Source organism: Lactuca sativa, chromosome 2 (genome assembly GCF_002870075.4).
Source record: "Lactuca sativa cultivar Salinas chromosome 2, Lsat_Salinas_v11, whole genome shotgun sequence".
In the NCBI taxonomy this organism is placed as follows: domain Eukaryota; kingdom Viridiplantae; phylum Streptophyta; class Magnoliopsida; order Asterales; family Asteraceae; genus Lactuca; species Lactuca sativa.
The window spans coordinates 3,824,992-3,840,520 of NC_056624.2; the positions used below are offsets into that span (position 1 = coordinate 3,824,992).

The 15,529-nt window shown below is 34.7% G+C and overlaps 3 protein-coding genes across 5 annotated transcripts; 1 reads left to right on the plus strand and 2 right to left on the minus strand.

Moving 5' to 3' along the window:
* The first annotated feature begins 2,587 nt into the window (after positions 1–2,587).
* On the plus strand, positions 2,588–6,855 carry LOC111908559 (protein DETOXIFICATION 27). 3 transcript variants are annotated; one of them, XR_002855903.3, is made up of 9 exons: positions 2,588–3,225; positions 3,313–3,854; positions 3,959–4,045; positions 4,882–4,938; positions 5,263–5,501; positions 5,638–5,756; positions 6,238–6,327; positions 6,418–6,545; positions 6,643–6,855. XR_002855903.3 is itself a non-coding variant. In XM_023904379.3 (9 exons), exons 1-8 carry the CDS (start codon positions 2,734–2,736, stop codon positions 6,463–6,465), a joined length of 1,674 nt encoding a protein of 557 aa, XP_023760147.1. In that variant the 5' UTR covers positions 2,588–2,733; the 3' UTR covers positions 6,466–6,510; positions 6,643–6,855. The 3 variants fall into 3 exon arrangements, 2 of the variants coding, with proteins under 2 accessions (XP_023760147.1, XP_023760146.1); XM_023904379.3 differs by having other exon boundaries at positions 6,418–6,510; XM_023904378.3 differs by having other exon boundaries at positions 6,418–6,501.
* A 908-nt stretch (positions 6,856–7,763) lies between these two features.
* On the minus strand, positions 7,764–10,817 carry LOC111908560 (protein MULTIPLE CHLOROPLAST DIVISION SITE 1). The gene is made up of 5 exons (XM_023904380.3): positions 10,585–10,817; positions 10,033–10,263; positions 9,753–9,919; positions 8,683–9,070; positions 7,764–8,131 (listed from the first exon to the last, which is right to left on the minus strand). The coding sequence occupies exons 1-5, from the start codon at positions 10,627–10,629 to the stop codon at positions 7,949–7,951; spliced, it is 1,014 nt and encodes a 337-aa protein (XP_023760148.1). The 5' UTR covers positions 10,630–10,817; the 3' UTR covers positions 7,764–7,948.
* Positions 10,818–12,725: 1,908 nt separating this feature from the next.
* On the minus strand, positions 12,726–14,403 carry LOC111908556 (uncharacterized). Its single transcript, XM_023904374.1, has 5 exons — positions 14,388–14,403; positions 13,746–14,333; positions 13,573–13,673; positions 13,028–13,404; positions 12,726–12,888 (listed from the first exon to the last, which is right to left on the minus strand). Exons 1-5 carry the CDS (start codon positions 14,401–14,403, stop codon positions 12,726–12,728), a joined length of 1,245 nt encoding a protein of 414 aa, XP_023760142.1.
* Positions 14,404–15,529: the final 1,126 nt, after the last annotated feature.

Genomic DNA, 15,529 nt, shown 5'->3' on the forward strand with positions numbered 1-15,529 from the left:
ATGGCTTACAAACACCAATAGCAAGTAAGATGATTTAGGAGAGAGGAGAAGGAAGGAATTCGACTAGAGGTTCCTTGCTTAAGCTTGTGTGTCGAATTCCCTCATCCATAGGGTCTATTTATACTATTAGACTCCTTAAGGGTTTCACCCTAAACCCTAATTGGATAATCTTCTCTTAAGGCTATCCAAATCCATTCCATAGATAACCCTATGGACGATTTGAGCTATCCTAAAGCTCTTAGAATCCGTCCAAGGTATATCCTAATGGATTTACAGTCTAAAGTCTAACTATCAAACAATTTACAGTTTATACCCTCTTATTTAATTAATCTCTTTAAGTCACCAAATTAATACCAATTAATTTATGACTTATATTAATCAAATAGCCAAATATTATTCCTTATAATATTTACTCTCTCTTAACAAATCATCCTTCAAGTTGCTATGGTGAAGGCAACCCAAAAGGACCATGCACCACCGAATATAGTTATAGCCTTAGACACTATTCCAACAGAGAGTTCAGATCGGAAGTTGCTACTTCAGATCTTAGCTCAAACACAAGAAAGGCTTCCTAGAATCCACCCAAATAAGATCTAGAATGAAATGAGGCCAAGATAACAGCTTAATACCTTCCAAAGGATTCCAACTGAGGTAGATCTATGATTCCCACACGTTCCTTGCTTCTAGTTACTATTTCCCCAAGCTTTTCTCACCAAAAATCCTTCTTCGAAGCTTAAGACACACAAATGGAGCACACTCACACGAGTTAGGGTTATGGAGTATCAAGAAGCTGTGAAGGGGAGGCTGGGGAGAGCAATAATCCTTCAAATAGGGTGCAAAACCCTGGGGATTAGGGTTTCATCCTCCAGCTCCTACTTTTCGAGTCCCTACTTGGACATGGCGAGTAGGTCACTTAAACACGTGGACCAACCCGATGCTACTCGACGAGTCGGGCAACCAACTCGTCGAGTAGACCTTGAAATCAAGAAAAATCTTATATAAGAAATCAATACCTGAGAATCGGGGCGTTACATGTCTCATCAACTCGCCGAGTCCCTTAAGTCTATTTTCTCATTCAGACGATTTGGACAGAAATAAGGTCACATACTCTGGATCTAGCCTCCTAAGGCTGAATCATCATGTAAAGTTGCAAGCCTTACGTTCATGCATGGCATATAGGGCTCAAAATGCTAAAACACACTCCATAAAGGTATTTATGCTTGAAGACTTGCCCAAAGCTTAATAACTCTCGAATCTTTGGGCTCATAGGGACTCATATAGCTTAGATTTGTAGTCTCCATTCCCATGACCAGCTCAACAACTCCAAACCAAAAGATAGATGGGATAAAGCCCTAAAACTCTCTAGAAAGACATCTAACAAAAGGAATGATCAAGGAGATAGCTTTTTACCTCCAATTGACAGCTAGCACTGAAAGAACACTGGACCTAAAGCTTCTTCTCGTTCCAAACCTTCTTGCTCTTCATTCCTCTTCTAAAAATGCACTTGAACACAAGATCTTTAGCCTTTCTCTCTCTTACAATGACTACAACTCGTCTAGGGTTTCTCTTAGTGTTTCTAATTGGTTAGGGAGGTGGAAATGAGGGCTTAAGGGCCTTTAAGTAGGGTGCAAGCCCTAAAATTAGGGTTTTCTCAATACAGACTCAACTCGTTGAGTCCAGCTCCTCGACTCGACGATAGGCTTCAAAACACGTGCAACCAGCTCAGCTCCTACACGACGAGTTAGGACCAACCAACTCGTCGAGTAGGTCCTACAATGTGCATTATAACTCTCCAGTTTCACATCCAAAATTCGAGGTGTTATAAAAACAAGAAGATTGTGTTCTCCACTATGACAATCAAAGTGCAGTGCATCTCGTGAAAAATCCGGTGTTTCACAACCAAACAAAACACATAAAGACGCGATATCATTTCATACGAATCATTTCATTGGTACAAAGAATCCAGCTGTTATGTTTACTAAAGTAGTACCAACTGATAAGTTAGAGTTGTGCATGGTTTCAACTGGGCTTTTAGGAACTTGAAGATGAGGCGGGGACAAGAGAGAGAGAGAGAGAGAGAGAGAGAGAGAGAGAGAGGGTGTTACAGAGGATACGGACTTGCTTGGCAGCTGAATGATCAAGCCTCCAAGTGGGAGATTGTTAGATCTGAAGATTTATCATCAGATCTGGAATTTTAAAAACTGTAAATATTTTGTACTTTTTTTGTGTTTTTTCAGTCAGGCTTGGCCTTTTAGGTTTAGGTCAGATTTTCTTGTTTATATATTTACAAACGGCCATATCTGTAACATTATAGTTGAAAAGCGTGTGTGGAATAAAATCTCTCTCTGAGTCGACAGTGGACGTAGCTCATCGCAAGATAGTGTGAACCACTTAAATCTTTGTGTTTTGTGTACTTTGATTTCATTTATGATCTCTCTTATTTCTCAAATCTGTTTTCATTTATTGTTTTCTTCTATACCTAACAACTAATAGCGTCACCATTAAAGACGTTGCCACTAAAACTCAAGTGTCACTTTTGGTTTATTATCTTATAAAAGAAACAATGTGCAGAAAACAACGAATATATGGACGTACTTCTTCACCCCATTTAAGTGTTTAACTCGTCACCCATACAACACCAAATGGAATAAAAAAACAACATATGCGCACTTTGCTATTTCGATCGAAACCGCAACTCGAATCTCTCAACAGCATGTTGACAATATCTGGAGGATGCCTTTTTTACTAAAAGAGGGATATGATTCAAATGCCCTAGTCCACCACTCGAACTCCTATAAGGCTATAACTACGCATATCTCGCTGCCTCGAACACAGATTCTCTTTCTTTCTACACTTTTAGAGAAGGAATCACAGGAATACATCAGAAAAGGAGAAAATTATAAATCGAGAAAGATGGCAGCCGGCAATGGCACCGGCGATCGCATCAAGCCACCAACACTGGTACCCTTGTTGGAAACTTCACCACCAAACATCGACTTGGATTCGAAAACCCCTGACCAGGACCTCGAACTCTCGTTCCAACAACGGTTCTTCATCGAATCCAAAAAGCTATGGCACATAGTCGGCCCCACCATCTTCAGCCGTATATCCGCCTACACCATGCTGGTCATCACCCAAGCCTTCGCCGGCCATCTTGGCGATCTGGAGCTCGCCGCCGTCTCCATTGCCACCAATGTTATCGTCGGCTTTGACATCGGCCTCTTGGTATGTACACAACTTATTATAACCCAGCAAACAAGTTCAGTTGATTTCTCTGATTCTAAATATGTTTTCATTTGGTTTAATTTCCAGTTGGGTATGGCAAGTGCTTTAGAGACTTTATGTGGCCAAGCATATGGAGCCAAAAACTATCGAATGTTGGGAGTGTATCTACAACGCTCATGGATCGTACTTTTCATATGTTGTATACTCCTTCTCCCCTTATACATCTTCGCTTCACCGGTGCTGAAACTCATGGGACAACCGGACGACATATCTGAGCTCTCCGGTAGGATGTGCATGAGTTTGATACCACTCCATTTCAGCCTTTGCTTTCAGTTCACACTACAAAGGTTTCTTCAGTGTCAGCTTAAGACGCATGTCATTGCATATGTATCAATGGGGACACTGGTGCTTCATTCGGTGTTGAGTTGGCTGGTTGTGTATAGATTTCAGCTGGGGTTGTTTTGGACGGTGGTTATGCTTAATTTCTCGTGGTGGCTGATTGTTTTGGGGATGTTCTGTTACTCTGTGTTCGGTGGTTGCCCGGAAACTTGGGGTGGGTTTTCCATGGAAGCGTTTAATGGATTATGGTCGTTTTTCAAACTCTCCGCTGCTTCCGGCGTCATGTTGTGGTAATTAATTAACATATGTTTTTCGATCTGTTGATTATGCTATATATAAAGACTTCATATTTATTTCACACGAATGTTTTTTTTTTTTTTTTGGGAAATTGCAGTTTGGAAAACTGGTACTACAGGATTTTGATCGTGATTACAGGCAACTTGGAGGACGCAAAGATTGCTGTGGATGCTTTGTCAATATGGTAATAATATAATATAATAATCTGATACTATATAATTGTTGTGGTCCACATTTCTTTATTCATGTTTTTACATGTGGTTATCTATTTTTGTTCTTGGTATTAATTATGTATTTCTGAATATTATTTTCTTATGTTAAAATACAAAAACGGAATTGGCATCTTGCCGTTTGCGATACAAACTGCTTGCGAGTTGGGAGAATCAAGATATTACAATTTTTGTCATTGGCCACCAATTGCATAAGACCGTTGCCTTTGCTTAATTATATTTTTTTTTTTATCTTTAAAGTGTTTCTTTATGGAAAAATATAAAATATATTAATAAATAAATTGACACACAAAAACCGTTAGTTGAAGATATAATATATATTCCGAGTCATTTCTAAAGGAGCCACACAATAATGTTACCGCTTTATTCGAAGGAATTAAAAGTACGGTCAAATTTAATTAATTGTATAATTTATGATGCAAATAACGTTAAATAATAGTTTTGGAGTTCTAGTTTTAAAAGCAATAATGTTGTCCCATTAATATATTTTGTAAGAAAATATATTATATTTTCAGCTATGGGTACGTTAATAGTTAATTAACAGAAATAGTTAAAATTAAAAAAAAAAAAAAAAAAAAAAAGAGGTTGTAAATTAAGCTAGCTATCTAAGTGTGCTTGTATGTGTGCGTATAATTGTGTGCATGCGCTTCAATATAGAAACGGATAATAGATGTATGTATTAATGAGAATCTTGTAAATATTGAACAATACTAAAGTTTTAATTATTACTACCTATTTTGATCATGACCAATATATAATATCTATATTCGTTTTTTTTTTTTTTCTGTAGCATGTCTATCAATGGTTTGGAACTCATGATCCCTCTTGGATTCTTTGCTGGAACAGGGTAGGTTTCTTAATATACATATATACTCATTCAAAACATATATTCTCTTTGCAGAAAAACGAATTTGAAAGGGAAACTTTCTCCTAAAAATATCTTCTAACAAAAGGAACCTGCCCATCTGTTAACAAGCAAATAGAAGACCCAACTTTCTTCTCTGGGATGAAATATAATTAATAAATCCCGGAGTTTATTGAATCGATTCCTTCACAAATCACAAATATATATATCCAGGAAAAACGAAATTTGTGTAATTTGTAAAGGAACTTTAAAGATTAAATATTCTTGACATGTAATACTTAAATAATTTGTGATCACGTGATTCAGAGTAAGGGTTGCAAACGAGTTAGGAGCAGGAAACGGGAAAGGTGCTAGATTTGCCACCATAGTTTCCGTTGCAACATCTGCAGTGATAGGTGTCTTCTTCTGGATCTTGATCATGTTATTCCACAATGAGCTTGCATTAATATTCACCACCAGTGAACCTGTGTTGCATGCCGTAAGTAAACTTTCAGTCCTATTGGCCTTCACCATTCTCCTCAATAGCATTCAACCCGTTCTTTCAGGTGAACCCATCCTCCTTTTGAATCTATATTACTTGAGAACCACTACATTCATTGAAAGTATTAATGGAGATAATATGTTTCCAATATTAATTATCTCCAATAGATATATACTCAATCCATTTGATCTGATATATAGGTGTTGCGGTTGGTTCTGGATGGCAGGCATATGTAGCATACATAAACTTAGGTTGCTACTACTTGATAGGTGTCCCCATGGGAGTTGCCATGGGGTGGTTTTTCCATCTTGGCGTCATGGTATGTACACATTTAAAATTTTGTTTTATTTTTAGGTTATCTTTATTACACTTGACTATATTGGACAAACTTTTTTATTTGGCTATTTTCAATAATGAGGATGAGAAGGGCATCATGTCTTTATCATAAACAAGAGATCAAAAGCCAATTTAGGATTTCTCAGGTAATGGCGGATCCAGTCTGGAAGTCAAGTGGGGTGCATAGTTGACGTTGACCCTTGGCTATGTAAATTAATAATAATAATAATAATAATAATAATAATAATAATAATAATAATAAATACTTAAAAGTAGAATAACATTAAAACTTAGTAGGGGCCATGCACCCCCTTCCCATACATTGAATCCGCCACTTTACCCTGGGTGAGATAGAAAATTGCAATTTTTGTTTCATTGGCATTGGTTTGCGCGACAATCTAATGTATGTCAAATATTGTCCATCTTTTCTTTGTGTTTATGAAAGATTTAAGTGTATTGCTTAGGGTATTTGGGCTGGAATGATCTTCGGAGGGACTGCAGTTCAAACAGTCATATTGGCTATCATTACAAGTCGTTGTGATTGGGAAAAAGAGGTAAGCTATTTAGCTACACCTAACTTTATAAAAAAATATTCAAAATCAATACCTCTAGATCAGATTAAGTATTTGTTACAAAAATTTCAGGAACAAAGAGCAAGAATGCATTTGAAGAAATGGGCAGTTGCTAATTGACCATGCATGAAGAGTTCCTATCCCTCTTAAAATTTGGTACCATTGGTCTCTTTCTTCATTACATTTGCTTTTGATGAAATGTAATTAACTAAACCATATGAAATTTTGCTCACATCCCAAAAGCTGTTTGGTTGTTTGGTTTTATCATTTTCTTTCATCTGTTTGTGATGATACCAGATTCTGGTGCGGATAATGGTTTGATTGTGCTGTTGAAGAATTATGGAAATAAATATTACAGAATTGAAGTAATCAAACAAAAACCAAGAGAGATGCCAGAGAATATAATGCTACAAATTTTATGACCCAATTGTAATTTTCTTATGTATTTGTCAAAAAAACTTCTTCCATTTACACAGAACCAATAATAGAATGCTGTTGAAATTGGTAATACAGTATGATCATACTTGAAGACTAAATAGAGTACCGATTGCATGACCTACTCTATAAGCATTATAAGATTAAGAAATTCTCAAAAAAAAAAAAATGGTAGGGTGAAGTTTTGTGGGTGAGACGCCATTGTTGAGTATGATTGATTATGCAGCTAGGGGAGATCCATCAGGCTCCATCAACCATAAATTTACAACATAAACAATCCCTTTAAATACTTAAAGAGTATTCATGTATTATCATATATCCTCTTTAGCATATACTAATCACATAATAATCATATGATGCAAAAGTTCACTTATTGCAATGTTTAAGCGTAGTAACTAACAAAGACAACATGGTTGTATGGAGGACTTTCTTAGCATTTTAATTATCTACTTACTATATTGGAAGGAAAGTATAAAAAAAAAAAAAAAACGAAGCAAACTTTTGAGTTTCTCTCTACCAAAAAACAGGGAAAAAGATAAAGACCAAAAATAAAATTAAGACAATTCCAACTCACTGAAACTTCTTGATTACTCCAAAATGAGCATTAAATATGATTCTAGAAATATAGGAAAATACATTTGGATGATAAAAGAATGTTGTTGGAGTTGTAACAAACCTGCCAATGAAAAAAAAAACATTTGATTGCCAGAGTGGTGAGTTAGGAGTCCTCGAAACCAGGTTATCAATCACAAAAGAAGGATATTTGTGCCAAAGAGTGAACTCCAGACTGAGTTATATAGTTATTTTTACTTGGAACTGAGTGACCAAAATTGCAACCCGATTCTTTTATGGACCAAACCTGAAAAAATTAGTTAAACCTTGGGACCAAAAATGTAATGTTATCAAATGTTCTCATTTTCTTATTCCAAGGGTCTTCATTATTCATATAGTTATAAACTGATATAACTATCTCACAGTATAAATAAGTCATCAACCCTACTATCAAAAAAAAAAAATCCACCATTTTCAACATATGATTTTGACAAGTCAGTATAGTCAAATCAACAAATCCAAAACAGCTCAAAAAACTATACACCTGTTAATATAAAAGTAAAACAAAACATATTGATGTAAGGACAAGACAACATTGTACAAAGATGAGTTTTTTTCATTGTGTCTGTTTCTCTTCAGAAGCTGAATTGGGTTGACTTTCTGGTCGCAAACCTGTTTGACCATTTGCAGAGTTGTGTTCCCCTTGCTGCTGATCGTCTAACTTCATATTCGACTTGAATGGCCTCTCAAAATTTCTAGCAGTTCCTGGATCAATTACCAAATTGTTGAACTTTTGATCCTGCAAATACATAATATTTACACATCAAAAGATAAGTTCATGTGTATTTATATGTCACTTTGATACACAACACGTCATAACACTTTCTTTATATAGCAAAAACTAAACTGTAATGATGTTATTCTTGAATTTCATAAAAATTTATTCAACCATAAAGTAACAAATCAAGCATCAGACCAGGATATACTGTTTGCATTATCATAAACACAATTTAGGGGATGCACTATAAGGGTTAAATGCAAGAAAATAGCAATGTACTTTCATATATATGTCAATTATAACAAGAACATAGTTTTTCATAAGAAGTATGCACCAACATAGTTTTGCATAAATTGGTAAAAAAAAAATAATAATAATAATAAAACATTGTTTCTTAAAAGGGCAAAAGATAACGAAACATTTGTCCCACAAATTGGTGATAAAGTAAAACATGTTTGTCCCACCTTTTTAGGTGGGAGAAAAAGCTAGAATTTTTGTCCCATTGACATCAGTCATATCAAACACAGTACAACCTGTTGTATCGATCATGTTAAAGGTAAAGAATCACTTACACCCTGCAAAGCTTCAAGTTTTTTCTGCAAGGCCTCATGTTCAGCCTGAATACGAAATGGGACCCCATGTTTTTGATAAACATTATTTTGAGCCAAATCTTCAGTAATGTCACTAATAGTTGTTGCAAAAGGATGATTTGCAGGAATCCATCTAACCGTATCCGGGTCCACGTCAGCAGGCACCGGGTCCCCTTCTTTAAGGAATATTGTTGGCCTTTTCCATTGATACGCCCTTGACCTCCTTTTTTGATGTATGTTTTGTTCTTCTCGTGTCAAAGTCACAGGGGCTAAACGGTAAACTTTTCCACACATTTCAACTGACGAATTGTTCTTGCTAATTTTTACTAACGGGTTGTTAAATGGATCATCATACATGGGTGTCTTTGATCTGTAAAAACACACACAGGATTCGTTAGTGTCAGTAAATAGCAATGTACTTATTTTATTTTGTCCATCAATGAAGGTGCTGACATGGCATCCACATGTACACTGTTATGCATCCACTATAACTTCAAAGACCATTCAACCTAGGTCACTTGGTAAAAACTTGACCGGTTAAAATGCTGACATGGCGTCCATGTGGCATCCACTTGTACACCTCATCAAAATATACAATCCAGGCTTGTTAGTTTAATAAAACAAAAATATAGTTAGCTTGATAATACCTACAATCTCAAAAAATGAGATCATGCATTAATGTAACTAAATTTTTACCATAAAATGATTTCTTTATTAATTGTAAAATGATCTAGGATGTATAAAAAAAAGGTATGTTGCTATTAAGTGACCTTATCCCATATGTACATGCTAAACTCCATATAACTGTTTAAATAACAATAAATAATAAATAGTCTTGTTTCAAGAAAATTGCAGAAATTCCATCTATGGACTCTCAAGAAACTCGCAACATTTGATCTTTTAGCATGTTTTCAAATCATGAGTTACTTATCAGCCATTTCAATCGTCACAAACAACTAATGCTAATAAAGGGTATTTTGGACATTTTGTAATGTACTATAGAAAAGTTTATAGAAAATAATGGAAAATGAAGAAAGGGGTTGGAGTCATACATGCCTCTTCTATCAGAATTTAGTTGGCCACGTCTGACAAGATCAGCAACTGATCCCTGGCGTTGGTACTTTGGCTTTCTTGCCACATAAGCTCTCACTGCAACAATCAATACAGTTGCTGCTATACAAAACCCTAACGCAAATTTGGAATGAGGAGACCTTTTTATCTGTAAAAAAAGTGATAGAGAATATTGATTATCAAATAGTAGAGGAAGATAGCTTAAGTTCAATAACATAAGTTTAATATAATTAAAAATGTGATTAGATTTGAAGAACATACCGAAAAAATAATGGGAGGGAGGGATACGATTGTTTCTTGTAGTCTTGAAACTTGGTTTTGAAGGACCCGTGTAGCATTGTTTTTTGTTTTGCTGATGATTGTTTCATCTTTGATTTGATTGTCTTCACTGGATGAGGCTTTAAGAAGGAAATCTTTACGTTTGTTCTTCCCTTTCAAAATTCGGTACCTTTTGGTGAACCCTAGTTGTGGTCTAACTTCAAATGCTTGATGCTTCAAGAACACAATAATTGGAAGAATTAAAAATGGAGTTTACATTGTTCAATAATTTGCTTGTATTGAAGGAGGAAAAAAAAAAAAAAAAAAAAAACAGAGTCCAAAATGAAGAATATCCAGTGCATACGCAATTGCCCAAATGATGATACTCAAATTTTACACAAATATAAGCAAAAAAGCAGCCTAATAGCATGAAACATCGACTCACTTATCGATATCGAAAGAACCCACATGAGAATAAGCTCGTTCGTTATCTTATTCACGAAAATCGACAATGCCCACATAGAACAAGATTGAATTTTTGTAGAATATACATACCGGAATCGAAGTAGGATGCAATTGCAGAGTCCAAAATGAAGCCATTTCAGTTACTAAAGTATAATCCCATGGTGGAAATAGAATCTAGGGTTTCAAGGTTTGAAAAATTAGATTTAGGGTCTAAATATTGAAGGATACCTATTAGTAATTGGGTTTGTTTTGTGAAGTGTCGACTGTCGACTATTGAAAGTCGATGAGGTATGTTTGGCTGCGATGAAAACCGCAATTCAAGAAATGGGAACAAAATTCTAAAAGTTGAATAAATATAATATTTTGTAGGGTAAATATCATAAAATAATTAAGGGAGTGTTTCGGATAGTTTTTTGCACTCTAAAAAAGTGTTTTTTAATTAAAGTACGTATTTTCTTATAGCGGTGTTAAAAGGAGCTTTTTAAAAATTAAAAAGTATTTGGATAAGCTTTTATAATGAAAAGGTCAATAATTTAAAAAGTGTTTTTTAAAGTTATTTTGGTTGAAAAGTCATAAACAATTTCAAAAAGTTAATTTTCACATGCTTATTAAAGGGTGTTGTTAAATTGACACCCCTTAGACACCTTATGAACACTATTGTTATTCTGAAAAATGCTTATGAGTTTGTCAAACATTTTTTTACTTATTAGTTTTTCAAAAAGTCAATAAGCCAATAAGCTCTTTTGAAAAGCTATCACAAACCCCCATAAGTTTACATCAAAATTTTAATTTGACACTATGCTTTTTTATCTCAAATTTGACATTTCGTTTTTTAATATTTTACAATTCCGACCACTTGACCGGTCAACTCGGTAACCTGCTGACATGGCATAATGACGTGTCAGTTTTGATGACGTGTTATGTTGACGTGCTAAAATTGAAATTTTTTCCCAAAAAAGATACTAAGTTTTTACTTTTTTTTATTTTGACACTAAGTTTATTTTTTTTCAATTTTAATACTATTATTTTGTTTCAAATCGAACATCATTTTTTTCCAATTTTGTTCAATGTTAACCATTTTCATTTGAAACCGTATAAATATATTTTTTTTTTACATTTTAAACCATATAAATATATTTTTTTTGTTTATAAACAACATTTTTATATAAATCAAGGTTTTTTTTACATTCAATGCATAATGTTATGCATAAATATGCATAACTTATATCATGGCAACTAAACTAACCATAAGTTTCAAATATGATGTAAAAATTTTACGGGTTGCAAACCAGACTTTTGGGTCTTAATCGACTACACACCTCTAAACCTCCAAACTCATTTTAAAGTTGAGTATTTAATATAAAATACGGTTTTTATATAACTAATACATATTTATACATAAAATTATGGTTTGAATGTAAAATAAAAAAATAATAATAATAAAAAAAATTAGTGTCTTTTGTAGGAAAAAAAATTTAGTTTTGACACATCAGCAGGTAACCGGGTTGACCGGTCAAGTGGTCAAAATTGTAAAAAATTAGGAAACACAGTATCAAATTAGAATTTTGGTGTATAATTAGTGTCTTTTGTGCTATTTACCCTATTCGGTAAGCAAGAACATTTGACCCAGTGGAATTTAATCGAGCCGAAAAAAATCTGAATTGAATCTGAATTAGAATTAGAGCTGGAACCAGGATATCTGTTTGGATCTCAGTTTCGTTTCTCACTAAATCGGTTCCTGGTTTTTGGTTCGGTCCGGACTGGTCCGAAACTGAACACATCCTTTAAAAGCATAGTTACTTGTATAACCGAACCGAAACCAGGGTATTCAATCTAGTCTCAATTCTCCATTTCCGACTAAATTGGTTTTCGGTTCTTTGGTTCTTTGTCTAGTGCAGTCTGGATGCTCACCCTTAATATTTGATATGAAGTTAAACTTACATATGAAAATGAAATGAATCATGGGATAACACTTTTCAAATGTTATTTTAGTTTTCAACGGATAATTAGCCGAGATAACTATTAATTTTGGTCATACTCACTATCAGGCTCCATTTGAACTTCACTGTCACTATCACTTGCCACATCAACTTCCTAAGCCAATTCAACCTTCACTTTACTTGTTATGAAATAATTTAAATGTTAGCATTACAAACTGTTATATTGTAATCTAAATGTAAAGGAGAACACATACCTTCTTTTTTGGCTTTCTTTTTTTTACTTTGGTTTTTTTACTTGAGGTTTGAAATGACAGCATATGCATGCATATAAGGGTAACCAGTTGATTGCCAAGCTTTACATGCACATGTCTTCTTACCAAGGTCTACAGAATATGCATCATATCCAAGCCTCACTTCAAATTCTTGATAACCAGATGGTACAACTCTCCAAAATCTGTCCACACACACATATAAATGTAAGTATAAACAATTAAATGACACACACACACACATATATATATATATATATATATATATATATATATATATATGTAAGTATAAACAATTGATAACCAGATGGTACAACCACTAACCTTTGAAGTGCCTTAATCTTAGACAATTTCAGTCTAATGGAAGGACATATGTGTAAGTCTCCCCAAGAACTTCCCTTACTTTTTTGTGTACAAAGTCTCTCCATAACATAAATTCTAATTTCCTCTAACATGGTGATTAGAGGTCTCTTCCTAGCATCATCAATGACTGAGTTAAAACTCTCAGGTACACCATTTTCATATGCATTACATGCCCTATTAGTCTCAAAGAATGATTTACTCCAAGTTTTAGGGTCCCTCTCCATCAGATGATCATAGGTAAGTGGTTCTAGCTTCTTGATTTCATTCATATATTGCTCAAATTTAGCCTGGGTAGTAGAAGCGGCAACATACCAGAAGAGTTTAATGAACTGCTTCCCCTTAAATTTTTTCAAAAAGTTAGCACATATATGGCTGGCACATTGCTTATGCTCTGCTGCAGGCACCCTTTCCTTGTCAGCCTCAAGTAATCCATGTAAGCATTATAATGAAAACATAAGCTTCATATAAATTGAGTATTGAATAAAGAGAGTATATAAAATCATTACTCTGTGTTGGCCTGATATTAATGTCAATCCATTCCCACTTCCCATTTCAATGTCATCAAGGAGAAGGTCAACAAACCACTTCCATGTTTCTTTACTCTCCACTGCAACCACATCCCAAGCAAGAGGATAGATATGATTGTTTGCATCCCTACCTACAGCAGCAAGCAACTAACCTCTGCAAATTCCTTTTAAGAAGCATCCATCTAGTCCAATTACCCTCCTACAACCTTGAATCCATCCATCCTTCACACCCTTTAAACATACATAGAACTTTGAGAAGTAAGTGGTTCCATCAGGCATCACATCTACATCCATCTTCACTGTTGATACAGGGTTAGACCTTCTTAGCTCCTCTCCATAGCTACAAGTTTTAGCATATTGTTCCTTTAAAGTACCCTCTATCTCCTTAAATGCATACCTCCTAGCATTTCTGCACTGTCCCACACTTGCAATCAAATTAAATCTCTTTCTAACTTTAGCCTTTAATTTCCTCACACTCATCTTTGGTTTCTGGAGTATCTCATTCATGAAATGATTCCCTATCCATTTATAGCTAACAATGGACCCAAATTTGAAGACTCTTGAGCAATTATGGTTATCAATTAAAGATTTAATCTGGAATGACCTTTCATTGGTCATCCAGGTTGCCCGCAACCTAAAGGGACAACCTTTATTCTTCTTATTCTTCTTACCTTTGCAACATTTCACCAGTAACCTGTTATGATCACTTTTTCCGTACCATAAATCATACCCATTCTTCACTGCATAATTGGTTACACATAGCTTCAATTACATTGGGTTAGAAAACTCCATACCTATAACTGGCACCATCTTATCTCATTGTTGTTTCTCATCATGGACAGAGAATACAACCTTATCATCTATCCCATCATTAGGTTCATCATCATCACTGAGGTTACCAATACCTAAAAGTTTGTTTAAAAAATCGTCACCAATAGTTTTGTTAAAGGTATGGACTTCTTCATCAACTTCATGTTCATATGCCATAATATCATCCAAGTTATCATCTTCATCATTGTCATCCTCTTCTTCCTTATCATCCTCTTCTTCGTTGCCATCCAAATCATACATGTTACCATCTGATAACACCTCATTGTCAGCCCAATCAAGGATTAGTTGTTTTTGGTGGTCAATGTAGACATCCAACTCAGCTTCAGGAGTATAAGCAGCTTCAACAAACTCCCAATAATCAGCATCACTGTCGATTCTTATAATACCCTCAGCTAAGGTTTCCTTGCTACTATAATAATACACATCATTACAACTTCCTTTAGTTAAATCTCTAAGCCACAAACGAAACTCTTTATATGTAAATCCTCCAAAATCAACATCACACACTGTAACACTCGTGTTTCTAGCCTAGGCATTTATATTGAGTTGATAGTCTAGGTTAACCTTTGTAACTCATTTTGAAGAAATGAAAAGGAATTATGTGAATATTATGTGAATTATGTGTTTTATGCTTAATTATTAGGGCTTAATTAATTAAGAATAAAAATAAGCATCAAAATTAAAGTGTGAGATAAGCCCGATATCTTTACATAAAGTTGTAGTGGTCGAAACAAGGATTTCGGGGATATAAAGAATACCAAAATCCGAGTTATAACGAAGAAGTTATGACATGTCGAAGTTTCGCGACAAAAACGGCACGGTGCTGAATGTCGTAAAAAGTGAGTTTTCAATAAACTACTTTTTAGCCTTAGTGATTTAAACGAAAGTCGTAGTATTCGTTAAACCGAGAAGTTCGATAAAAAGAATGCTCAAATCTGACTTCGTATGAGGAAGTTATGATTTTTCGAAGTTTCAGCTTAGCAGTAGACAGCTAAAAACTCGAATTTTAGATCGAGCGATTTTTAGCCGACACAACCTAAACGAGAATTTAAGGTCTCATCATTAGGAGCACAACGGTAAAAAGTCTAACGAAAACGGACGTCGG